We start from the raw sequence: 25,904 nt of genomic DNA, 5'->3' as shown, positions 1-25,904 counted from the left end.
TGGGGGGGGGGGTACAGAATTTATTTTATTATTCTGAGTCTGGGTTTTGTTCCTTGGTGTCCCCATTCCTGGATGGAGGTGACTCTTGTCACCTCCCTGAGTCATAGTCCCATGGGCCTGTTTTCGATTGTTTTCCAGGTTCAAAGTGCACTGAGAAGGCTTCACAGTTTTAATACTTCCTAGATGCTCAACTGAGGCAAAGTGACAAAATGGCCCCCCTACCCCCGCCCGCCGGAAAAAAAAATAAAACCCCAAGCCCCCAGCAGCTGCTGTTGCAGCCGTTATGAAAAAATAATACAAACTCTTCTTAAAAAATAGATTACACAGAAAGAACCCAGAGGACAGAGGGGCATGGGGAGGGGCAGGGGCTGCTTCAGCCACTGGCGAGGAGCCTGGGGAGAGGCCCGGAGAGGGTGCTGAGATGAACTTCAGGGGGCTGGGAGGCTGGGGGACTCTGCCCAACCACCCACTGTGGTGCCCCCCAGCAGCTCTGGCCCCCGGACCACGGCTCCCCTCCCCCTCCGGGGACCCTCCCTTCACCCTGAGGCCTGGTACCTGCTTCCCACTAAAGTGGCTTCAATAAAGAAAGGAAAAGACCCAAAGCGAGGGCAGGCTGCTGTCTGGCCCCTGGGACTTCCGCCCCATTGGAGCAGACCTCTCTCCCTTTGGGGGTTTGGATAATTATCTATACCTGCTGCTACCGAGACAATCCCCTGGGGGGCTGACGGGCCCCAGACTCTCTGTCTGCTCCTGGGAACACGCGTGATGGGCCATGGTCTGGGGGCGGCCTGTCCTCCAGCCCAGCCTCGGAGGAGCTGCAAACAGCACAGTGTGCATGAGGGTGGGCCGGGGGGGCAGGTGCGGGACGGGGCGCAGCTCACACGGGCCCTCCAGCTCATGCAAGGAGAGGCGGGAGGGGGCGGCCCCACCAAGACAGAGGTAAGGCAGGGTGAGGTGATGGTGTGTGTGTGGCCAGACCAGCTCTGGGGCTGGGGTGGGGCAGAGACAGGGCAAGGCAGAGCCTGGCGCGGGGGAGGGTCTGGGTGTCCACCGCCTCCATGAGGGCGCCACACCCGGGCCACCTCCTGTAGAGGAATCAGGTGCCGGGCAGATTCTCCAGAGGCGGATGGGGGCAGCCGGGGCTGCTGGGCTCAGTCAGGGACCTCAGGGTGGGCGGTCAGTCCGCTCTCGCCACGCCGGTAGGTCTCCCAGAAGCCCCTGTCCAGCTGCTCCAGCTGTGAGCCCAGTGGCAGGTGGCCGGCCAAGTGCATGCGGAGGGTCTCCAGCCACTGCTCCAGCTTCACGAAGGAGGGCCTGGGGGGGTGAGGGGAGACAGGAGGTGGGGGCATGGTGGGTTCTGGCTCTGCTGGGGAATCCCCCCACCCACACCCTGCCCTAAGCCCTTCATCCCGCTCACCTCTTCTCGGGGTCCAGGTCACAGCAGCGCACGGTAATGGGGAAGAAGCTCGGGGGGCAGTTTGGGGGGCAGTAGCGGTCCAGGAAGCCTCGCACGTTGAGGCCAAAATCCATGGTGCGTGGCAGGTAGTCCGGGTCAGCGTTCACTCGCCCGATGATCTGTCCAGACGAGGCCCAGCAGTTAACAGGGGGGCCCTGGGGCTGGGTGCCACCCAGGGCGGGTTTGAGGGTGGGTCACACCAGGCCTGGCACCCGTCTGACCATGGGAATGCAGGTGGTGGCAGCAGCCCGTCCCCACAGCCTCCCTGGGCTGGGGCCCCGGCAGGCCTCCAGCCTGCAGCTCAGGAGCGCGTGAGGAGGGGACTGCAGCCGGCTGCCGCCTGCCCCTGGGCCTACCTCACACAGGACGATCCCAAAGGAGAACACATCCACCTTCTCGTCGTAGCTGCGGCCTGGATGGAGAGACCACGGTCGGCAGGTGCACAGGCCAGGGGTGCCAGCCTGCAAGGGGGCCGGGCCGGGGACCGCCCGCCTGGGGATGCACTGACCAGCAGGTGGGGACCAGGGGGCAGATGCTTGCAACCTCCGCGGGATCAGGCCCTCGGCTCTGACCCTACCTGAGCCCACCCAGGCTGAGCCAGCCTGCTGAGGGGGGGCGGTGGCTGGTGGCAGGGGAGTCAGGATGAAAGCCTTGGACAAGGGGTTCCAGGCCCAGCTCGGTCACTAACCAACTCTGTGACTCCGGGCATGTCGTGGACCCTGTGGTGACCCCGAAAGATAACTGTGTCAGACCCTCAGAGCCTGTGCGTGCCACTGTTTTTGGAAAGATAAAGAACTGATTTGAAGATACGATTCAAGATCCTGAGATGAGACCACCCTAGATTATCCGGGCAGGTTCTAAATGCCATCCTGCACGTGTACTCACTGAGTCATGTCCAACTTTTGTGACCCTTTGGACTACAGCCCGCCAGGCTCCTCTGTCCATGGGATTTCCCAGGCTAGAATACTGGAGTAGGGTGCCATTTCCTCCTCCAGGGGATCTTCCCGAACCAGGGACTGAACCCGAGTCTTTTGCATTGTCCTGCACTGCAGGCAGATTCTTTACCACTGAGCCATAGCGGAAGCCCCCAAATGCCATCCTAACTGTCCTTATAAGAGACTGAAAAGGAGAAGATACACAGGAGGAGGCAGCCACGTGGAGACAGAGGCTGATGTGGCCACAGACCCGGAATGCCAGGGTCAGAGCTTAGACAGAGCAAGGAATGGACTCTCCCTTGAAACCCCTGGAGGGAGCAAGGCTCTGCTGGATTTCAGACTTCTGGTGTAAGTACTCAGTTTGTGCTTATCTGTTACAGCAGCCTCAGGGACAGATACAGACTCTCTGAGCCTCAGCCTGCCTTAGCTGTAAAATGGGAACGATATCATCTACCTAATGATGTTAACGGAGAAGGCAATGGCACCCCACTCCAGTACTCTTGCCTGGAAAATCCCATGGACGGAGGAGCCTGGTAGGCTACAGTCCATGGGGTCGCTAAGAGTCGGACACGACTGAGCGACTTCACTTTCACTTTTCCCTTTCATGCACTGGAGAAGGAAATGGCAATCCACTCCAGTATTCTTGCCTGGAGAATCCCAGGGACGGCGGAGCCTGATGGGCTGCCGTCTATGGGGTCGCACAGAGTCGGACACGACTGAAGCGACTTAGCAGCAGCAATGATGTTAAAGATAATCAGGACAACCACTCTCACTGAATCCTGACTGGTTTACAAATCTGACCCAATCTTCATACTACTCCTTAAAGATAGGGACTCTTTTTGTTTATTTATTTTATTCTTTCTCTTTTCTTCAAGATAGGGACTATTAACCCCACTTTACAAGGGCTTCCCTGGTGGCTCAGACGGTAAAGAATCCGCCCACAATGCAGAAGACCTGGGTTCGATTCTTGGGTCGGGAAGATAACCTGGAGAAGGAAATGGCTACCCACTCCAGTATTCCTGCCTGGGAAATTCCATAGACAGAGGAGCCTGGTGGGCTACAGTCCATGGGGTTGCAAAGAGTTGGACACGACTGAGCAACTAATGCTAACATTTTCACTTTCTCTCACTTTACCAGTTACGTTATTAGGGGGTGGGTTATATTAACTTTGATCAGAGTTGGCATTAAGATGACCCCGAGTCTGCTTGACCTGACCCCGTGTTTGCATGTCCCCTGCCTGTGGACGGACTTTATCACTCCCAGTCTGGGCACATGTGGGATCACTGTGTGACAGGCCTGAAAAAAAAGAAATGGAGTGGGAGAAGGAGGCTCTGTGGGAGGCGTAATAATGGCCCTAGAGATGGCCTGGACGACTGCTTCTCAGACCCTCAGACCCTGAATGTGCTGCCTTATGTGGGACTTCACAGTGTGACTCAGTTAAGGATCTCGAGATGGGGAGATGATCTTGGGTTAGCTGGCTGAGCACTCTGATCACAAAGGTCCTCATGAGGAAGGGCGGAGGATCAGGGTCAGGGTAGGAGAGGCAACGGTGGACACGGATGTCAGAAGGAAGAGATTGCACGGCTGGCCTTGCCGGAGGAGGAGCCGGGAGCCAAGGGGTGAGGCCACCTCTGGGAACTGGAAAAGGGAAGGAAACAGACCCTTCCCGCTCGAGCCTTGAGAAGGAACGCGGTCCTGCTGACACTGGACTTGAGCTCAGCGAGCCTGATACTGGACTCCTGACCTCCAGAACTATACAATAATTTGCCTGTGCGGTTTTAAATTCTGGGTGCGCTTCACAACATGCAGGGCTTCCCTGGTGGCTTAGATGGTAAAGAATCTGCCTACGGTGTGGGAGACGTGGGTTCGCTTCCTGGGTTGGGAAGATCCCCTGAAGGAGGAAATGGCTACCCTCTCCAATATTCTTGCCTGGAGAATTCCACGGACAGAGGAGAATTCCACAACAGTGGGCTACGCTCAGTCCTTGGGGTCGCAAAGAGTCAGACACGACTGAATGACTACCATTTTCACTTTTCACTTTCAGGACAGGTGGGGTCATACTTCCCTGACCAGGGATCGAACCTGTGGCCCCCTGCATTGGAAGCATGGAGTCCTAACAACTGGACCACCCAGGAAGTCCCTAGAATGATTTGTGTTTTTTAAGCAAAGTTGTGATCATCTATTGCAGCAGCAAAAGGAAACTAATGACAAGATTCGAGGAGGAGGAGAAGGAGGCTGGGACCTCTGCCTCCTGCAGCTCCACCTGGGACCGCGGGGCCCTGGGGATGTGCCCAGCAGGGCCCCCAACTCACCGTTGATCATCTCAGGCGCCATCCAGTAGGGATTGCCCACCACTGTGTACCGCTTTTTCCGGTCTGGCTTCTTGAGGGTCCGCAGGTCCTCGGGCTGCGTCTTCTCGTCCACCATGAGCCGCGCCAGCCCAAAGTCGGCCACCACCACATTCTTGTTCTGGGGTGACGGGAAGCAGGGCCACGCTGAGACATGCTCCCGCCACCATCTGCCCACTCCCTCCTCTGCCTCCTAGGGGCAGACGGTGGTCGCTCCATCACTGCCCCCTAGATCCAGGGCTGCCTGCTCCCATTGCCTCCCACTGAAGTATATCTCCCTGCCCCACATCTCTTCCAGTAAACCTCCCCTGATCGCCCCAGGCCCTCCTCCGGGCCCACAGCCACTGGTGCAGCCTGGTATGGCCCGTGGGCACACTGTGGGCCGTTCTCTGCGAAGGTCACCCTCCCAGCAGACCCCTCTCCCATCCACTAACAGTGTGGTGGGTGGGGGTCCCGTTGACCCCTCCTGCAGCCCTGGCTGCTCACCTCGCGAACCAGGCAGTTGTGGGAGTTGAGGTCCCGGTGGATGATGTTCATGGAGTGGAGGTAGGCCTGAGGGTAGAGGGGCGTGGAGATCAGGGGGCAGCCTCCCTGAGGGACCCCAGCCTCGCCCTTGTCCCCCGCAAGGCTCCCATCTTCCCTGTCCCACTGGATTCCCTCTGTCCTCTCTCGAAGTTTCCTAGGGAATTTAGGAGAATGGTAGAGAATATTTTTGGCGGGGGGCAGGGTGGGGGGAACTGCACAGCAAGGCAGGCGGGATCTTAGTTCCCTGAGCAGGAATCAAACCCACATCCCCTGCAGTGGAAGCATGGGTTCTTAACCACTGGACCGTCAGGGAAGTCCCCCACCGCATGCCGCCCCCGGAATCAGAGCCTACTCACCATCCCAGAAGCGATGTCCTTGGCAAAGCTCACCCTCTGACTCCAGGGGTACTGGCTGTCCTGGGGGTGGCGGTGGGGTGGGGAGAATGTCCAGGATGAGCCAACAGGGCCACAGGACGGGACATTGGGTGAGAGACACAGGAGGGGGCGAGTGTCCTGTGGGGGCTGATGACCACCCCCCCACTCTCTACAACACCCACAACTGTCCCTTCTAAGGGGTGTGGGTGAACAATTCCAAATGATTTCCTGACAGAGTGGCTTTGAGATCAGAGGCTGATCCTCAGTGAAGAGCCTGGGAGACTGGGGCCCAAGAAGGAGGCGCTGAGTCCAGGGTCCCTCGGCGGGAGTGGCTGGGATGGGACGCAGGTGGCGGGGTTGCAGGGGGAGGGTGTGGTTCTGCCCAGCACTCACCATGCTCTTGATGATGCCCCGGAGCGTGCCGCCCTTGATGTACTCGGTGATGAAGTTGAGCCTCTTGTCCTTGTAGAGCACCCCAATGAACTTGAGCACGTTCGGGTGCTCCAGGCATCGCATGACCTTCACCTGGGGGGGGTGCCAACAGGCTGCACCCCCATCTTCTCCCACCGCTGCCCCACCAGAAGCCGCCACGGACAGTTCTGAAGGTGGGGGAGTCTCCATACCCCACCCCTCGCTGGGAGTTCCTGCCATACCTGCCGCCGCCCTGCCCTTTGCTCGGGCTGCCCCCACCCCCAGGGATGTCCTTGCCCCTCTTGCCCTCCTGGCAGAGTCTGTCCTCCTTCGATGAGGGCTTGAGTGTCACTTCCTCCCGGAGCCCTTTGCCACCCACCCCCTCTCAGTGGGCAAAGGAGGGGCAGGCTTGGGGAGGCTGGCGCAGAGGGTGTGGCAGGCCCCCCACCCACCTCCTTGAGGAACGTCCGCTGGGTCTCCTCGTCGAAGCGGATCAGCTCCTTCATCACCATCACCTCGCCCGTCTCTCGGTGCGTCACCTGCGTGGGGACACGCAGGGCACGGGCTCTGCTCCAGGCCGCCCTGCAGGGGGCCCACCCCACCCCAGGAAGATGGACATACAGGGCTGGGGGCTGAGGCCTGGCTGGTGGACATGGCGACCTGGCTGGTGCCTTTTATATAAACCTGAACCTTCTAGGCTGGTCATAGCTGCATGACATCAGAGGCAGGAGAGGGCTGGTCGCGACAGTGTGAAGGGGGTGAGCGGCCCACATTAGGCTGAGTAGGGGGCCCTGGGGGAGGAGGTCTTCAGGGTCAGTCTGGGCTGCCCTCCCATCCCGACTCTGAGAAGCCACTGTCCCACGACGTCTTTCACGTAGTCTACCTATATACAGAAAGGCCCCTCCGCCAGCTAGCTCAACAAGGCCCAGGGGGAGGCGAGCCCTGGCCAGGGAGTCTGGAAGCCAGACACTCTTCCACTGTGGCTTCCTAGGGACACTGGTGGGAAGAGGGTGGAGGGCCAACAGGTCACCCCCAGACGGTCCCCTCCCTCCCTGACATGCCCCGTACCTTGATGGCCTGGCCGAAGCAGCCCTTGCCCAACACCTCCCCGTGGATGAGATCCGAAGGCCGGAAGATGCGGTGCGGCCGGCAGACCACACGGAGGGACTCAGAGCGACCCAGGTCCTTGCGCTGGGAGGCCGGGGAGCCCAGCGAGCCGGCGCCCGGGGACCTGTCGATGCTGCAGCTCCTCCTGGGGAGACACACCAGCGCCTGATGCCACCGGCAGCAGGTGGGCCCCTGGCCGAGGGCCCCTTGGGGGAGGCCAGGCCTTGGCCCTGCCCCTTCCCCCAGCCTGCCATGCCCCACCAATGCCAGTCCATGTAAATCACCCGTACAGTCAGGAAGGGTGGCTCCGGGCAGCTCTCCTGGGGTGATGATGAGACCCCTGCCCTACCCTGATGCCAGCACCCAGTGCCCTGTCTGGCTTGGACTTCCTGTTCAGGAAGGAATGTTTGCCCTTGGCCTTCTCTGCCTGATGACCCTGGATCAGACGCTTTGTCTCCCAGCATTTGAGTCCTGGGCCCCGAGGTGCAGAGGCGGATGACCTGCGCAGGATGCCCCTAGGTGGCCCTGCAGGGTGACCTGAGCTCCAGACAGATGAGGGGGAGGAGGAAACACAGGCCTTCAGGGTCACTGTTTCTTAGCGTAAAGGCTGTCACCCCAGGTGTCCCCCTGACCAGGAGTCCTGAGCAGGCCCCAGAGTGAGTGGCATGAGGACCAGGCTGTCTCTGGGCTTCTTCTTTGCACCCTCACCTCCCTTTAAGAGGTGCCCTGGCCCCTCCGGCCTGGACCACATCACAGCCCTCCGGCTGTCTCTGGTCCTGGGCACCTTCTCAAAAAGGAGACCAGAGTGGCTTCTGTGGGATACATCACTGTGCGATGAGACCCTGGCCACCAGCTGCCGCCTTGGAGCCCACCTCTCAACACACACCAGATGCCACAGCATCCTGAGCGCCAGGCCAGCGGCTCCTTGAAGCCAGGGCTCTGGTCCACCCTGGGAGCCCTGTCACCCACAGCTGGGGGCGCCGCTTCCCCATTTCCTCCTCCTCATTCATTCCCCTTCTTCTTCCTAGCTCCCTGCTCCCCTTGATGGCGTGCTCTTTTTTTTTTCTTTTTTTTTTCTTTTTTTTTTCCGGCAGAGCTGACTCCTCCATCAGACTGTGAGCAACTGGAGGGCAGGGACCGCCCCCTCCCCACCCCCACTGAGGCCAAGCATCAGTGAAAGTAACAAGATACAGAGCATCATGGTGCAGGGCTGACTTACAGCACAGGCTTCTGCCGGCCAGAGCTGCCTGCCTCCCCGCTGGGCGTGTGAGCCGGGGAGCCCAGGGGGCTGGGCTCAGACCCCGGCCCATGGCCCAGGGTGTCATGGGGGTCATGCTCCAGAGTCAGCTGGAGCAGGCGGCTGGTTTCCTGGATCAGCAGATCAATCTGGGGAGAGCAGGCATGTGGACAGGTGAGTCTCAGGTGGTGGGGAGCAGGCACGAAGTCATCACCTCCAACCCCGCTTGCCAGGCCAGGGACCCGTACCTCGTCCAGGGGCACGTTCCGGATGGGCGTGCCATTGATCTCCAGGATCCGGTCCCCGACGTGGATGGAATTCTTCACATCCGGGCTCATGCAGCCTGGGTCCACTCTGTGGGCACAGAGCGATGGTCAGACCCCTGCCTGCCCCAGGAAGCCAAGGCCAATGGGATCAGGTCAGGAGTATGGGGGCAAAGCATGCTATCTTCTGTGACTGCTGGGTGGCAGTTGTCCAGAACACTGAAGTCTGGTTTGGTGGGAAGAGTTCTACGTTAATTGCAATGCCTGCCACGGGTATGAAACTGGAGGAAAGTGCCATGCCCCGAGCTATCTGCCTGGCTATGAGATGCTTGGGCTTCCCTGGTGGCTCAGATGGTAAAGAACCCGCCTGCCAATGCAGGAGATGCAGGTTGGATCCCTGGGTCAGGAAGATCCCTTGGAGAAGGAGATGGCAACCTGCTCCAGTGTTCCTGCCTGGAAAGTCCCAGGGACAGAGGAGCCTGGCAGGCTACAGTCCATGGGATCGCAGAAAAGTTGGACACAACTTAGCGACTGAACAGCAACAGCAGCAACAACGAGATGCTCGGGGGCTCCTTCCTGTTCAATAGAGCATCATCTCTGCTATGGAGGGCAGACCTCTCCTTCCAACTGCCTGGGATGCTTGGGGCAGATGAGTGCCAAGAGGCCTAAGAGAGTCTGGACCCACTGGCTTCCTGCCTGACCCCCAAACGTGCCCTGCAAAACGAACCTAAGGCTCCCACTCCTCTGAGATCGGCAGGAAGGGGTGAGCAGCCTTCCCTGCTGCAGGTGAGGTGGCGCTGGTGGCCTCCTTTAGCTGGCCATGAGCTAAGCCACAGGATGGCCAACTTGCCACACTCCTCTGCTTCTTTTAACTCCTCCTGAGTGTTAACGATCTGATTTCATTTTGTCCTTATTAAAGCTTTTCAAGGAATGTTTGTCTCTGCCTTGAGATGGGGAAGGGCTGGGGCAGGGGGATACGGTTGTGGTGGTGGGCAGGACAGAAAGGAGACAAGAGCTTTAAGAAAAACAGAGTCCTAGCAATTTTTCAATTATTGAGAGTATATTCTCACATGGAGGAGAAGCGCTTCCTTACACAGAGAAGTCGGGTAACAAATGAAGCAGGAAGAACAGAGCTAGAAAAATCATCATTTTGTAGCCATCACAGTAATAACTGCTACAGGGAAGACTTATCGTGAAGGCGAGAACCATTCAGTGAAAGGTTGTTGGGGACAGGATATTTACAGACTCAAATCTCACAGAGGACTCATTGGTTACACTGCAAAGGGGGAAAAAAATCCTTTACAGCAGAGAGAGTAGACTGCACTTTAACCAAATAATCGAAGTTGACATCCCCAGTAAAGGGTGCACTTTATTCACCTCCTGTGTCTACCACTAAGATGCACAGAGAAGGACAGAGCATCAGTTACGTGGTCAAAATTCATGACCTAAGTCTAGGGAAGAGGAACTCAAATGGTGGGGGGACGACATCCTCCTAAATGACTGACTTGTACTCTTCACAGATGTCAAAGGCATAAAGGACAATGGAAAGCTGAGGAACTGGCACAGGTTAAAAGAGACTGAAGAGACATGAGGATAGCATTGTGACAACTGGCAAAATCTGAGTTTGGGGTTGTACACTGGATAAAAGTATTATATTAATATTAAATTTCCTAACTGTCATAGTTGCACTATAGGATACCGTGGGTAATTACATAAAGAGAATGCTTTTATTTTTAGGAGAATGTCTGAAGTATTTGGGGAAAGGATGAGTCAATGGTGCCTACAGCTTACTCTCAAATGATTCAGTAAATAATAGCAATATGTGCACATGTGTGTATAAACATATACAAATAAATATATATATATATATGTTCATACACCCACACCTAGATATACATAGACAAAGAGACACACATATCTCAAACATGACAGAAAGTTAAAAATGATGAACCTAGGTAAAGGGTGTACATGTGGTAAGTCATTTTAGTTGTGTCTGACTCTTTGCGACCCCGTGGACTCTAGACCCCCAGACTCCTCTCTGTCTGTGGGACTGTCCAGGCAAGAATCCTGGAGTGGGTTGCCATGCTCTCCTCCCAGAGATCTTCCCGACCCTGTGATCGAACCCACATTCCTTATGTCTCCTGCATTGGCAGGTGGGTTCTTTACCACTAGCGCCATCTGGGAAGCCCGAAAGGGTGCATAGGTATTCAATACACTTATTATTTCAGCAACTTTTCTGTAAATTTGGTATTTTTCAGGATAAAAAATTAAAAAATAGTGAATATATTTTCACAGATAGAGACTTCTTATGGATCAGTTCAGTTCAGTCGCTCAGTCATGTCTGACTCTTTGGGACACCATAGACTGCAGCATGCCAGGCCTCCCTGTCCATCACCAACTTCCGGAGTTTATTCAAACTCATGTCCATTGAGTCGGTAATGCCATCCAACCATCTTATCCTCTGTCGGCCCCTTCTCCTCCCACCTTCAATCTTTCCCAGCATCAGGGTCTTTTCAAATGAGTCAATTGTTAGCATCAGGGGGCCAAAGTATTGGAGTTTCAGCTTCAGCATCAGTCCTTCCAATGAATTTTCAGGACTGATTTCCTTTAGGATGGACTGGTTGGATCTCCTTGCAGTCCAAGGGACTCCCAAGAGTTTTCTCCAACATCACAGTTCAAAAGAAAAAATTCTTTGGCGCTCAGCTTTCTTTATAGTCCAACTCTTACATCCATACATGACTACTGGAAAAACCATAGCTTTGACTAGACGGACTTTTGTTGGCAAAGTAATGTCTCTGCTTTTTAATATGCTGTCTAGGTTGGTCATAACTTTTCTTCCAAGGATACAGCCTTAAAAAATGTATTTCCTGGACTTCCCTGACAGTCCAGTGGTTAGAACTCTGCACTTCCACTGTGGTGGGCCTGCGTTCAGTCCCTGATGGGGGAACTCAGATCGCGCAAGCCTCATGGCGTGGCCAAAGACTCTCCATCTCCCTTGCCTCAGTCTCCTGCTCAAGTAACAGGGAGGCTGGGGCAAAGATAAATTTAACTTCCCTTTCAATGCTTCTATAAACAAAATACACATAAACAAAATAAAAAGTGGCCAGCTAAGACTCTTCAAACAAACAGTTCAATCTGGCCAGCGGCCTTTGGGCAAGCTGGGCTGCTTTTGAGAAGGGTGTGGCCCCTCGCAGACTGCTGGGAAAGCAGACGCTGGCTGGAAAGAATGCTCGCCCAGTGAGGGATGCAGGGAGGAGGTGTCATTGACTCTCTGTTCCTAAAATTCTGCCTGGCTGTCAGGGTCCAGCTGGTCTGGGAGTTTCCCCGTCTCTCTCACTAGTCTGTCTGCGCACTTATGTGCGGAAGGCAGCTGCTGGCCTGGCTGATGCTCCAGATGGGGCTGGAAAGACAGCATCAAGTCCAGCCTCCTCCTCTCCCCCTGCTACCCTCCCCACTCCCGCCCCAACCATCTTCACTTCTCACCAGGCACTGGCCTGGTACCCAGCAGGTGTGTGAGAACTGTCCACTGACTCCCCAACTAAGGAACGGTTCACTGACTCCAAGGGGGTAGTTGTCCTACACTCAGACAACTATTTCTCAAGGGTCCATGAAGGCCCAGGAGAAATCTTAGAAGGCTCCAAGGTATCTGACTCCTTCATGGTTTAGACAAAGACTACAAAGCTCAGAGAGGGCAAGGGAGCAGCTCAGTGTCACACAGCATATGAGCCACTGGCTTGGCCCCTTAACCTTCATTTCTTCTTGCATCTCAGACCTTTTCTACATCCTTTGGAATTTTCTTTAGGGATGATCTGCTGGTATCAAATCCTGTTTTGTCTGCTTTAACGTGTCTTTATTTCACCTTCATTTCTTTAAAAAAATTTTGATTTATTTATCTGTTTGTTATTTTTTGGAGCTGTGCTAGGTCTTTGTTGCAGTGCTGGATTTTCTGTAGTTGCAGTGAGTGGGGGCTACATGTTGCAGTGCGCGGGTTTCTCATCGTGGAGCCCGGGTTTCAGGCGCCTGGGCTCAGTAGTTGTGGCTCCCAGGCTCCAGAGCACAGTCGCAGTAGTTAAGGTGCATGGACTTAGTTGCTCCACAGCATGTGGGATCTTCCCAGGTCAGGGATTGAACCCACGTCTCCTGCATTGACAGGCAGATTCTTTCCCACTCAGCCACCAGGGAAGCCCTTTACCTTCATTCTTGAAGGATATTTTCATCAAGTATAGAATTCTGTTTTGTCTTTTCAAAATTATTTGGCTGCGCCAGGTCTTAGTTGCGGCACACAGGATTTCTAGTTGCCTGACCAGGGATCGAACCCCAGCCCCCTGCAATGGAAGCTTGGCGTCTCCACCACCAGACGACAGTCTGATCTTTCTTTGAAGGAAATTTGTTTCTTCCATATGGCTACTTTTAAGATCTTTTTCTTTTTTTTTGCCTTTGTGTAGTAGTTTCACTAGGTGGGGTGGTCCATGGGTAGATTTCTTACTTTTCTGTTTGGGATTTACTGGGTTTGAGTTTGTGGACTGACATCTTTTATCCCCTCTGGGAAGTTCTCAGCTGTTAAATACTGCCTCTCTCCCATTTTCTCTTCTTCTGGGATTCTAGATGGATAATTAGATCCACTCACTCTGTCCTCTCTTTCTCTACTTTCTTGGCCTCACTCCTTTCTTAAGCCTCTCTGCTTTCTTAGTATATCTTAGCCTCTCTTTCTCTCCTTTCATCTTGTGTTTCTGCTTCTCGCTTCAGCTGTTTAAAATCCTACTCTACTGCTAAATCGTGTTTCACTTCTAGAGGCTCTATTTGGTTCTTTTCCAAATTCATCTGCTCTTTACTCACTTTTCCCAAGCAGCGCTTACTTGTTAAAACACAGGGAGTGTACTTATTTCACATTGTTTCTGATAATCTTGCTATCTGCGGTTTCTGTAGGTCTGCTTCTGCCACCTGTTGCTGCTGTTGGCTCTTGCTCACAATGCCTTGTTGCAACATGTGCTCTATGGTTTTTGACTGAACGGCTCCTATTCCTTGGGACATTCACCTCGGGAAATTCTCTGAAGCCTGGAGGTGGCTTCCACCTGCATCTGCTTCTGTCTGGGCCTAGGGACATTCCCAGTGGAGAAATACTTGAAACTTTTACAATTTCTCCTGGAGGCTTTCTGAACTGCCTAGGCTTGTCAATTTGGTTGACAAACCCAAGTGTTTGAATTCTCAGGGGAGATTCCCTCTCCCCTTCTGTTCAGGTTCAAATCAGTTTATTTTCCAGTTCTGGGAAGCTGGGGCAGGGGTTGGGGGAATCGCTGGTGGAAGGCATGGTTTATTTCTTGTTATTCTTCACCTTGAGAGCACTTTGTGTGTGGGGGGAGTCACAACTTTATGGCGAAGGGAGAAGTGTTCTCTTATTAGACTCACTTTCCTACAGCTAGTCACTTGGGCTTTGAGAGAGGCTCAGCCATGAGAAGACTTCAAAACTGAAACTTAATTCACTCGATTTAGATTTGTCCTCAAGGTATGGCTGCCTTCCGAGCTCTGCTGACACCCTCGGGCTCCCTCCGTCACTTGTCCCTGACCTGGTTACTTCTCTTTCTTGTTCGGTCATGCAGTAAGTAAAGAGAACTTTTAAATATCTTATCTGGCAATTGCTACAAATTTTTTCTTTTGGAGGAATGATTGGATCAGACATCTGGTATACCAGGTTGTTGGCGCTGGGCTCCATCTGGGCTCACACGCTTACCCGTTCTCAGCCCCGGCCCCCGAGTCGGCCTGCCCACCTAAGCCATCCGTGCCCACAGCCACACCAGCTGCAGCCTTAGCAGGCCAGCCACTCACCCCTGGACGCGGACGGTGTGAGAGTGCTCCGTGCTGCAGCCTGGCAGGCCGTGAGGGGGGTCGATGGAGACCGAGAGGCCACGTTTGCCGTGAGATGAGGCTGGGATGGAGACCAGGGTGACCGTGTGGGGCAGGTGGGAGCCAGGGGAGTCAGGCAGAATCTGCTCGATGACGGGGGTCACCACGGTCTGGTAGTAGCAGTGTCCGCTGCAAGAGCCGCCGGCGGTGGGGACCCAAAGAGTGTGAAGAGAAGTGCGTCAGGGCAGTCACTAGCGTCACCCCCACAATCCCGCAGTCCTGGGCTCTTTTCTCCTTCCACCCTCCCCTTCCCGCTCCCCATGGGAGGAAGAGGGTCTTGGCTGCTTGGTGGGCTGGGAGCAGGAAGTGGGCAGGCCCTCCCCCTCTCTGGGGCTCAGTCATTCTGGGTTGTCTACACTGTCAGCTGGCTAGGATAAGGCCTGGGGATAAATCCGATTTGGGAGGAAGTCATTAAAAGTCCATTTGGGAGCCTCAAAAGCCATGCTGCCCTCAGATCCAGCTTTATCAGTGCTGCCACACTAAAGGATTTCTCTCATCTTTGTCCCTGGTTCCTGGGAAAGAGGCTCTAAATCCTTGCCAACAGAAGTGTGTCTTCATTTTTCATGAGCCCCTCAACCCACACTTGAGCTAATGTTTTTGTGTTTGCTTTTGTCTGTTTGTTTTTCTTTCCTTTTCAAAATTTTTATTTATTTATTTTTTAATTTATTTTAATTGGAGGCTAATTACTTTACAATATTGTGGTGGTTTTTGCCATACATTCACATGAATCAGCCGTGGGTGTACATGTGTTCCCCATCCTGACCCTCCCTCCCATCTCCCTCCCCATCCCATCCCTCAGGGTCATCCCAGTGCACCAGCCCTGAGCACCCTGTCTCATACACCGAACCAAAATTTTTATTTATTTATTTTCTTTTTTTGAGTTAATGTTAATGAGCCAACTCAGGCAGGGGTGGGGGGGGGGGTAGGCTGGTCACCAGAAAGACTGACCACGTGATGAGAGGCTGCCACTCTGATCCAGTCTGACCTCAAGGAGCCCAAGTTCAATCCCATGCCCAGTGATTCGGTCAATTATGCTATGTAACGAAACCCCATTAAAAAGTCTGGTGATGGTGGGGAGGACGGATCAATGTCCTGATTCTATGAGCGGAATGCACAGAAGCTCTGCATTCCAGACTTCTCTGACCTCGCCCTTTGTGTGTCTCCACCTGGCTGGTCCTGATTTATAGCTTTTCAGTCTTGCCTCCTTTGTCATAGATTAATTGACCACAGGTGCATGGGCTTATTTCTGGGTTTTTATCCTGTTCCATTGATCTATATTTCTATTTTTGTGCCAGTACCATACTGTTTTGATGACTGTAGCTTTGTAGTATAGCTTTTAGTAAGAACTGTGATTGTGGTGCTCTCCTGAGCTCTGTGAGTCACTGAGTGAAGTATCAAATCTGAGGGGGCTGTAGGGATCCCTGAGTCTGCAATCGGTTGGTTAGAAGTGCGAGTGGCCTGGGGACCCCTGCACTTGGGTCTGGGGTCTGGGCAGTCTTGCTGGGGATGAGTCCTGAGCTTACAGGGTTAGTGCTCACACTGGTGCCAGAGTTGCACAGCGGTGATGTCAGGAAGAGAGCTGATGTCTCAGGCTTCCTCCGTCTGACTGCTATGTCTTATTTCCCAGTGGTTTCTGCACTGTCACTATGACCGCCCCGGCACAGAAAGGGGAAGGGCCCTGGCGTGGGAGACCTGGGGGCAGGCCAGAATCAGGGAGGGGCTGGCACTCACCAGTACAGCTTGGAGTGCTCCACCAGAGTGTAGGTGTCCCCGTCACCGATGAAGGTTCCGCATGTGAGGCAGATGAAGCATTCGGGGTGGTATTTCAGCTCCCCGGCCACCTGGAAGGAAGAGTGTGTGTGTGGTGCAGGGAGGGGGACCACAACCCAGCTCAGCGGCTCCTTCAGCCCCTGCAGCTTCTCCCCTTTGCCTCCTCTCAGAAGGGCAGTCCCAAACCAACTTGGGGGCAGAGCTGGCTCCACAGATGGGGACTGAGGGATACAGACAGACAGAGAGGCCCAGGAGGCACTGGGCAATCAGAGAACCAGTGAAAAGAAGAACAAGAGAGATGATGGGAAAGCGATCTGGGGCAGGGAGTAACCTGTGAACACACACACGCACCCACCAGGTGAGGCTGGGGGGCGTACTTACCATGACCAGCCCCTTGGTGATGTGCTCTGAGCACCCGTGACAAGACTCGCCATAGCGGGCCCAGTAGTCCTTCTTGCAGAAGAGCTGCCCATCCTTCTCGTAGTACTGGTGCGAAAGGGAGGCACTGCATTCACAACACCTGGGTGGAAAGGGAGCTGGACTCAGAGGGGCCCACCCTTTCCCCCTACACCTGGGCCCTGCCAGTCCACAGGCAGCATTAGAGAAAGGTGTGCCCTCTGGATGGAAGCAGCCTCCGCTGGGGCACAGGGCTTGGCAAGTGCACTCAGGGATGGATTTGGTGACCACCGCACTCCCTCTGCCATGGTCCCTGGACCAGAAGCCTTGCTCCTGCGTGCAACCTCAACCCCCCTCCCCCGCCCAAGGCAGTTCTGCACCCAGGGTCTGGTCCACCTGCTAGCCCTGGGCTGAGAAGTGCTCCTCATCTGAGGCCTCCATCCCTTGTCGTGCACGGAAGAGGGCCAAGTGTGGGCAGAAGACTTACTCTCAGACCCAGGGAAGAACCTGGGAGCCCAGGACTCAGGTTGCGGGGGGCACTGGAACAAACTGTGAGCCCCATTCTTCTAGTCTAGTCTGCTTCTTCTCCCTCTCTCTCCTCCCATTCCCAGCAATGGGGAGGCTGTTGATGTAAATACGGAGGTGACTTTTTGGAGCTGTGAAGACCTATTAAGTGCTCACGTCTTCCCATTTTTTAAAAAATTAATTGGAGTTTAGTTGTTTTACAATGTTCTGTTGGTTTCCGCAGTACAATGTGAATCAGCTGTAAGTATACATACATCCCCTCCTTCTCGAGCCTCCCTCCTACCCCCCTATCCCACCCCTCCAGGTCATCACAGAGCATCGAGCTGAGCTCCCTGTGTTACGCAGCAGCTTCCCGCTAGCTAGTTGTTTTACACATCATAGTGTATATGCGTCAAAGCTACTCTCTCATTTCATCCCACCCTCTCCTTCCCCGGCTGTGTCCACAAGTCCATTCTCTACATCTGTGTCTCTATTCCTGCCCTGCAAGTAGGTTCATCTGTACCATTTTTCTCGATTCCACAGATAAGTGTTAATACATGCTATTTCTTTTTTCTTTCTGACTGACTTCACTCTGTATGACAGGCTCACCTTCCCATTTTCTTGCTTAAATTTACTTAAGGAGGAGGAGGAGGGAGGGGACAGTCCTCGCAGGTCACCATGAGGCAGGCATGACTATCCCCATTTCTAGAGAGGAGGCAGATGAACTTGAGAGGGTCTATCCCACCCAAGGTCATACAGATGGGGAGCGCAGGCGCCACAGAGATGCTCCCAATGGCACTAAGATACAAGGCGGGAGTTCAGCTCAGTGTAGACCAGTCTGTCAGCTAAGACAGGGAAACCTCCTGGCTTCCTAGACTCCAGCCAGCCCCATGGGTGCTGCCGGTCATAGGAACAGGGCTTGGCATGGGGAACAGGGAGGCCTGGCTGGTGGAGCCCCTGAAGGGCGGATGGGGAGAAATGATGCACGGGTTTCCTCCTCGGTGCAACTCCACAGGCCAGGAGCTGGACCTACATGCCAGGCAGAGAACCGCTAGGGAATCTGTCCAGCTCTGCTGTTGTCTGGGTGCTCTGTGTGATGTGCCAAAGTCACACGGGGATAGGAGGACCAGGCTCAGAGCTCCTGGCTCAACCGGGGAACAATCTAGGAGAGAGGAAGGCAGGGAAGACTGGGACTGGGTCAGAGAGCCGGGTGCCCGGGGAGGCCTCCACTCTACTGTAGCCTGCAGGGTGGCGGCGCTCATTGACTGAGCCCCCTGACTGCTCCTGAACTAGGCAACTGGCGAGGAGGAGGAGGGGGGAGGGGGAGGGGAGGAGAGAGGGGGAGGGAGGGGACAGCAACCACAGCGCTGATGGGACGCTGTCCCTTTAAGAGGAGCCAGCGGGTTCCCTGTTGTCTGGGAGCCTGAGGAGAGGCGCTGGGGACCACAGCTCGGGGCTTTGGGTGGGGGCGGGTGGCAGAGGAGCACAAAATGCCCAGGTTTTGAAACCTCAATGGCGGGGGGTGGGCAGGGAGAGCCCCTGGGGGCAGCGCTGGAAGGTGGGAGGCGGCGGCTTCCGCGGAAGCGTCTGGACCAGAGCCATGACGTCATCGGGCGCCCCCGCGGCCCTTCCTGCCCCGACACTCGCTGCCCCTGTCGTGGGTGGACGTCTTACCGCAGGGTGGGCGACGGGCAAGGAAGGCACCGAGCCAGGGGGCGGGAGCCGGGGTGGGGAGGTCCCTAGCCCAGCAGGAACGGAAGGCGCGCGCCGGAGAGCAGGCTCCGCACAGGGGCGGGGCGCGCCCACCGCGCACCCCGATCCAGGAGTCACTGCGCCCTTCCACCGCATCACAGGAGTGTCCCCAGGGAGTCTCCCCCTGACTCCCGGGCGGCTCGAAGCCCCTCTCTCCCGCCCCAGTGGGCGGGGCGGCGGCGGCCGCCTTCCTCCAGGGCAGAGACTGCTCTTCTGCGGGCGAACTCCTACTCCTTCACTCACGCACACACACTCATCGCTGCAGCAGCCCTGGAAGACGCACGCGACTGTTGATTCACTCAAGCGCTGAGAGTGCAGTCAGCTCCCCAATAACCACTTCCTTGCAGCCTGCTCCGATGCCCCACCACGGGCCCCCCACGCTGCCTGCACCCCCCAGCCTCTGCCGTTATAACCTGCCGGCTCCCTGAGGTCCCTGGCCAGGAGCCTACAAACGGTGCTCCCCGAAGTGCTTCCTGTCCGTCTCCCTCAGCCTGGAGCAGTTCTCATCTTCCAGCGTCCTTGGGACTGCTCCTGGGAGCCCGGGGCTCTGCCTCTACCTCAGCCAGGGGACCTCCACCTCAGACAGCGGACACAGCCAGGGTCACACAGCGGCTTGGTGGCTGGCCCCCTGGGGCCTCGGTGGACCTCTGCTGATGGCAGGCACACAGGAGCCCTTGACTCTGGGCATCCCCTCATCCCTCAGGCCCCTATCTGGGCAGGAGCCAGAGGAGGCAAGTGGGGCAGATCATGCCCCTACAAAGGGTATCCAGAGAGGAATACCAAGGATACTGTACCCTCCCTGAGAGCAGGCGAAGGCAGAGCCAACCTTGGGCAGGAGAGAAGGGCACTGGAGGTGGAGTGGGGTCGGGGGCTGAACAGGCCAGGCTGGGAAACAGTGATGACCCCTCAAGGAAAGGGCAATCCCTCCCAGGAGTGCCCTCTACCCAGAGGCATATTCCTGGATACCAAGGGCGCACAAGAGCAGCTGGGGGACCAGCCTGATGGAAGACTATACCAGAAGGGCCAGGGGCTGCAGCCTCGGCCTGCTTCCCCCCTGACAGGCAGCCAACAATGACCAAGGAGTTTCACTTCTGCCCCAGAGCCCGGCCTCAGGTGGGTCTGTCCCACCTCGGCCTCCAGCCCCAGCCCTCACAGGGCCCTCACACCGCAGGCCCTGCCTGAGGCCTGGGACAGGTCGGGAGGGGGCTTTCCACTTACTTGGCCCCTCTGAGGAGGAAGCGCCGTCTTCTCAGGGGAAAGGCCAGCATCCTTCGCCGCTGCCTATCTCTGGGGCCCCCAGAGGCTGCGAGGAGCGCAGGGGTGGGCTGATAGAGCTGCTTCCCCGTCCCACTCCAGGCACTCAGGATTGGAGGCTGCCGAGGGAGGGGCGAGCGTGGCCACGGGGCAGGGGAGGAGGATGCAGCGGTGTGGGTGCTAGCAGACCTGGTCTTAGCTCAGAACAGGAAGCAGCTGAAGGCCCTACTGCCTGGGCTCTGGTGCAGACAGGGAGGCCTGGTCACCACTCCGCCCTCAGCCCTGCACATCCGAGAAAGGCACCCTCCACGCCTCTCAGCCTCTTTTCTTTGCCTCACTGCACAGCATGTGGAATCTTAGTTCCCTGGCCAGGGATGGAACCTGCACCCTCTGCATTGGGAGTGTGTGTGTGTGTGTGTGTGTTCAGTCATATCTGACTTTTTGTGACCTCATGGACTGTTGCCTGCCAGGCTCCTCTGTCCATGGGATTTTCAGGCAAGAATACTGGAATGGGTTGCCTGCCATTTCTTCCTCCAGGGGGATCTTCCCGAACCAGGGATCGAACCCGTGACTCTTGCATCTCCTGCCTTGGCAAGCGGATTCTTTACCACTAGCTCCACCTGAAAATCCCTCATTGGGAGTGTGGCGTCTGAACCACTGGACCGCCAGGGAAGTCCCCCTCGGCCTCTGCTTTGTCAAAGGCTCTGGGGACAGGGAGCAGCTGCTTCTTCCGGAGCTGCCCCCAAGGGAACAGAGGTTGACTTCCACGAACAGTCCATCCTCCTTCCCTGAAAGTCCCCCTGAAGAGGGGGGGCATCCCAGCCCGGGCTCCAGCCCCCAGTGCCAGCTGTGCACTCAGCTCTCGCCCTCTGGGCCCCACCAGCCTCCAGGGAGATGTTACCAGAGTTACAGCAGCCCCGGGGCTCCTGCACCATGATTTTCTGAGAAGGGACCTCCTGGAGGCAGCAGCTGGGCCAAAGGAAGCCTGGACCACCCTGGGCCTGGCCCCGACCTTCCAGGAGGCTGGGACAGAGAAAGGGGCGGGCCCTGTGGTGACAATGACACCTAGTGCTAACGCCAGAGGCACTCTGTGGACCCACAGCAACCTCCCACTGAGAGGCCTTGAAGCCCAGGGGCTGGTGCTTCCAGGGGGCCCAGCAAGTGGTCACTCCTTGATGAGCTGCTTTCCTGTCATGGGCATGAGGACTGGCAGCCTTAACTGGATTTGGGGGCTGTTGGGAGAACCACACAGCGTGGGCCCTGAAATGCTGTGGAAGTCATGGAACCAGGGGGAAGCCACGACTCTTACTGCCTGTGGGCCTCTGCCCCATCGTGGGAGCCTTCCCTGTGGCCCCACCACACCAGGGACAAACCCAATGTGCCCCCTCCCTACTGTCCCCACCTGGGGCCTCACTCCTCTGCTGGTGAACAGGGCAGGGACCCCTCCCAAGTTGGGTTCCATGCATCTGGCCACATTCTGCCCTTCTGTGGCTTCTGCAGGCACACTCTTGCCCCTCCTTCAAGTCTCCCAAGACTGTAACTCCCTCTCCACCCCACACACAGGGACCCCCAAAGTTCGTCCCTTGATTTCTCTCAGCCTCATCTCAGTCCCCTCTGCCAGCCCTCAGTGGGCTGATTCCTCTCATCTTTCCACCTGGGACTGGTCTCGGATCAGCTCGGCCAGCTCTGGGTAGGGAAGGGCCACCCTGGTTAGCCTACTGCATCTCCAACTCAATGAGGACAGGGCATGACTCATGACCAACTTGGCCCCAAGCTCCACCAGAGCCAACGGACCACTGGTCTCCTCTGCCCCCAGGGGTGCAAAACCAAATGGCTTACATTGTGCCCCTGCCACTCACCAGCCCCCAGCTCCTCCCCCACGGTCCCTGACTTCTTCAACTCTGCAGTGACTTGGAATGAGACAGATAGAGGTTCAAGCCCCAGCTCCGGCTGTTCCAACTTTCGGCAAGTTACTTTTCTCCGAGCCTCCATTTCTAACATGGAAATTGGGCAAATGATGTTACCTCCTTTAGTTATGGTGAAGGCTTGAGGACATGACATCACAGGAGTCACTGATAAATAGTGGCTAATATGACTAATCCTTGCCAAATATTGTCCCTTTCAGATCTGAAATCCTCTCTGCTCTGAGTCACTGTCCCAGGTCGGGTCTTATGAGCACAGATCCCTGAACCATTGTGACAGTCCCTTCCCTGTCACGTGACCATCTGCCCACTGGAATGGCACTTCCAGTGGACTAGCCACTGGAATATTCCAGTGGAATAGCCACTGGAATAGCACTTCCACTCACAACACTCCTCTGCTTCCTGACACCCTCTGCTGGCTCCCTACTGCCTTCAGAAGCTCCTTATCTTGGCATTCAGGGCCCTTCGCATATCAGTCCTAACTGTGCCTCCTCATCACATCCCTCGACTCACTCTGCCCAACCAGATGAGCTATTCCCAGTCCCTCAGTTGCTGGCGCTGTCCCCCGTCCCTGTCTCCGTCCAAGTGGCTTTCTCTGCCTGTTCAGAGCCCCCTTCCTCCTCGAAGGCGTCCTTCTGAACACCTGATTGGGAACCCCAGGACACGGCACCCACCTCTCCTCTGGGCTCCCCAGCCAATATCCATTTCACTCCTGTGGCTATGTGTCTTTGGTCAAGAGAATTAACCACTCTGTGTCCCAATTAATGGAGACCACACATATCCAATTATACAGAGTCCTTAAACCAGTGTCTGGCCCTTGCTATATTGTAGAAAATATTAGAAATTATTTTTAAAACAGAGAAAAAAAAATCCTTGTTGTAGGCTCCAAGTGCCCAAATTTAACTCCTTCCTTCAGCTGGTGGTAGTTGCCCTGACCCCAGCTGGGCCTCCCCACCTTTACCTTCCCTCCTTTTCGGTGCTTTTCTGCCTGAACTCTGCTGGTCACTGACTGGGCCAGGCCCTGTCACCCCTCATTCTACGCTCTGCACCTGCTGGGCTCTCTGTCTGGAACTGCTTCCTGCCACACTTTCCCTCCTGGGAAATCTCCCATCCTTTGGACCCCAGCTCTGGCCCCACAGAGCTCCCTAAGGCTCTCCCCTGGCCCTGTTTCTCAGGATGGTGCTACTGGATTGCTGGGCCACCTCTGTGACCCCACGTGCATGGCCAACCTTAATCCTATTCTCCTGTACTTGGGAGTTGGTGTCCTGGAGGGAAGAGACTGGTCTTACTGGTTATACATCTTTGCAGCCAGCCTGGAGCCATGAAAGGGGCCCATCTCCTCCCAAGGACTGCTTGATCTCCCTCTTCTCCCTGGAGCACCAGCATCCAGAAGGTAAGGGTGGACTACCCTCCACTTCCCCGCCTGCCAAGGTGCCATCAGGCCTTGGGATTATCAGCATAAATGCAGGTCTCTCCTTTTCTCTCTTCAGAGGTCTAGAATGACAAAAAAGAGAGGCCTCCAGGGAGCTTCTAAGCCAGATGCCTCATTTTACAGATGGGGAAACTGAGGCCCAGGACCAAAGAGAGATCCCCCTGCCTCTGGCAGGCCTTCTTTCGGGCACCCCAGCCCTCGCCAGCCTGCCCTACCTGAAGCAGTCTGCGTGCCAGTCAGCATTCAGGGCCTGGAGGTACTGGCCATCATAGATCCTCTGGCCGCAGCTCGCACACACAGGCAACTCGCTTCCTGCAGGGGTGGAAAGGGCGTTAGGAACCATACTCAGGAGGGGCCGTTTGCTGTAGGCCTGGCCTGCCTTGCTGGACCCCATGTACACCTCCACAAAGCCCCTTGTACACATGCAGCACCCAAGCTGAGCAGTGTCCGTGCAGAGCAGAAGGAGACAGAATGAGAGTCTTGCTGAGACCATGGCTCAGTCTCCAAGCCCCTCTGGGCCTCAATTTCTCTCTCTGTAAACTGAGGAGGAGGTACCAGAGGTCCACCCCCCAGCAAGAGCATTCTTCAATTCAGGGTCTGGAAGTGTAAATGGGGAGAAAGAAAGCAGCATGATTTAGAAGGAAGGCAGTGGGTGACACTCTCATCAGAGCCCCATCTCCTCTCCTGCCTGTCCAGGAAGAGGAGCTCTTTCAAAGGGCAGGGACTGGACAGCGCTAAGTTGGTGCATCCTGTACTAAAGGCCCCTGGAAGGCTTGGCTATGCCCTGGCCTCACAAGGGGCCAGGGCCTCAGGCCTAGGATCCCAGATACCTGCTCCCAGGGAGGCCTGGCACCTCTTCAAGTTGGGACACTAGGCATGCTTAGTCATCCTTGGGGCCTGGCACCCTCAGAGCAGAATGGGCCCTGGAAGATCTCCCAGCTTGCCCCTCCCCATTGCACAGATGGGGAGACTGAGCCCTGGAGAAGCTAAAGCTTGCAAGGTCACCAACCAGGTTCCAAGGCCACAGCCTGCCCCTTCAAGAGGACTCAGGGACCTAGGAGCAACCATAAGGTGGCTCCAAGTGGGCCTTCATGGACCTGGGGGAAGGGCAGGGCTGGAGAAGCTGGCAGAGTAGCTTTGTTGGACCAGGTGGGCCTATGAGATGGCTCAGAGGAGGAAACCCAGGAAAGGAGACGCTAGGGAGGGAATCTTGGGGATCTTCATACCCTAACTGTCCTGCAAACCCAAACCTTGGGCCGCAGTAGGTGAAAGGGGCAGAAGAAAGACTGATCATCCTCCCAGCCAAGACAGACAGCAGGCACTGGGTTTGGTGCAGGGAGAGGAGGTGAGAGCCGCTGCACACATCAAGCTTTGGCGGACTCATCTCTGCTCTGCCCATCCTGCCCCTTGACTCCCAGGCACTCCAACTATGCGGCGGCCAACTGTACAAACAGGGAAACTGAGGCCCAGAAGGTAGCGCCTGGCTCAAGGTCAGAGAGCCGGCCCAGACACGGGGCTGCGACTCAGACCCGGGGCTGCGGCTTTTCTAGCGACTCTTTCTTCCAAGGGCCGGTTAGAGACGCGATAAAGGGCGGCCCTGGGCGAGCCCAGGATGGACACAGCACGCGCGGATGGAGGCCAAGGCTGGGTGGGCTGTGCCTGGGCTTCCTCCGGGGTGGTCGTCGGTCGGAGGATGGGAGAAGGCGGGGATGAAAGGAAGGAGGGGGCCCTCCGCCAGCGGGGAGTTGGGGGGGAGCATCCCACCGGGGCCGAGGAGGGGGAAACGGGATGGGAGCTTTCCAGGGAGGGGCCTGCGGGCTTCTGAAGGACGAGCTCATCCCGGACGACACAGGGGCGCGGCCTCGCGGCAGACCCGGCCTCCGCAGCGGGCAGGCCCGCCCCACTCCCCGCGCCCAGCCCCCGCTGCTTCTCCGTCTCTCCCCCCAGCGCAGCGTCCCCGCCCGCCCGGCCCCCAGGTCGGCGCCCCCGCGGCCCGCATCCCGCGCACCTTCCTCTCCCATACGTTCTTCCCTCCAGGTACAACAAAGTAGCGTCAACCTCATGCACTCGGCGGGGGGCGGGGCCCGGCGGGGCTGGGGCTGGGGGCGGCCCGGGCCCCGCGCGCTCGCCCGCAGCCGCCGCCGCCGCCGGCCAGGGAGGCGGGGGCGGAGAGCACGGGCTGGGCCGGGGTAGGCTCGGGGCTCGCGGACCGCCGCCGCCGCGTCTCGGATACCGGCTCCGGCAACCGCTCCGCGCCGCGGCGGCCAGGGGAGCGAGCGGAGGGGCGGACCGGGGCGGGGCCTCCGAGCTGCGGCAC

At 56.6% G+C, this 25,904-nt stretch overlaps 1 protein-coding gene and 1 long non-coding RNA gene across 4 annotated transcripts; one reads left to right on the top strand and one right to left on the bottom strand.

Annotated features, from left to right (window-relative positions):
• On the bottom strand, window positions 1–25,904 carry LIMK1 (LIM domain kinase 1). Of its 3 annotated transcripts, XR_014073347.1 has the most exons (17): window positions 25,596–25,824; window positions 23,803–23,899; window positions 16,709–16,847; window positions 16,289–16,398; window positions 14,480–14,686; window positions 8,642–8,747; window positions 8,376–8,542; window positions 7,118–7,301; window positions 6,502–6,588; window positions 6,032–6,163; window positions 5,621–5,680; window positions 5,226–5,291; window positions 4,704–4,860; window positions 2,145–2,229; window positions 1,813–1,868; window positions 1,418–1,575; window positions 1–1,314 (listed from the first exon to the last, which is right to left on the bottom strand). XR_014073347.1 is itself a non-coding variant. In XM_081557963.1 (16 exons), exons 1-16 carry the CDS (start codon window positions 25,648–25,650, stop codon window positions 1,152–1,154), a joined length of 1,944 nt encoding a protein of 647 aa, XP_081414089.1. In that variant the 5' UTR covers window positions 25,651–25,904; the 3' UTR covers window positions 1–1,151. The 3 variants fall into 3 exon arrangements, 2 of the variants coding, with proteins under 2 accessions (XP_081414089.1, XP_081414090.1); XM_081557963.1 differs by lacking the exon at window positions 2,145–2,229 and having other exon boundaries at window positions 25,596–25,904; XM_081557964.1 differs by lacking the exons at window positions 2,145–2,229; window positions 23,803–23,899; window positions 25,596–25,824 and adding an exon at window positions 20,198–20,341.
• LOC145532570 (uncharacterized) lies at window positions 4,681–9,584 on the top strand. The gene is made up of 2 exons (XR_014073348.1): window positions 4,681–7,340; window positions 8,251–9,584. It is a non-coding gene; the product is annotated as an uncharacterized LOC145532570 (long non-coding RNA).

The sequence above is a fragment of the Giraffa tippelskirchi genome, chromosome 13 (assembly GCF_054371585.1).
Source record: "Giraffa tippelskirchi isolate mGirTip1 chromosome 13, T2T-mGirTip1v1.2.pri, whole genome shotgun sequence".
In the NCBI taxonomy this organism is placed as follows: Eukaryota; Metazoa; Chordata; class Mammalia; order Artiodactyla; family Giraffidae; genus Giraffa; species Giraffa tippelskirchi.
Note: the sequence above shows the minus strand (reverse complement) of the source record. Positions and strands in the feature narration are given on the sequence as shown.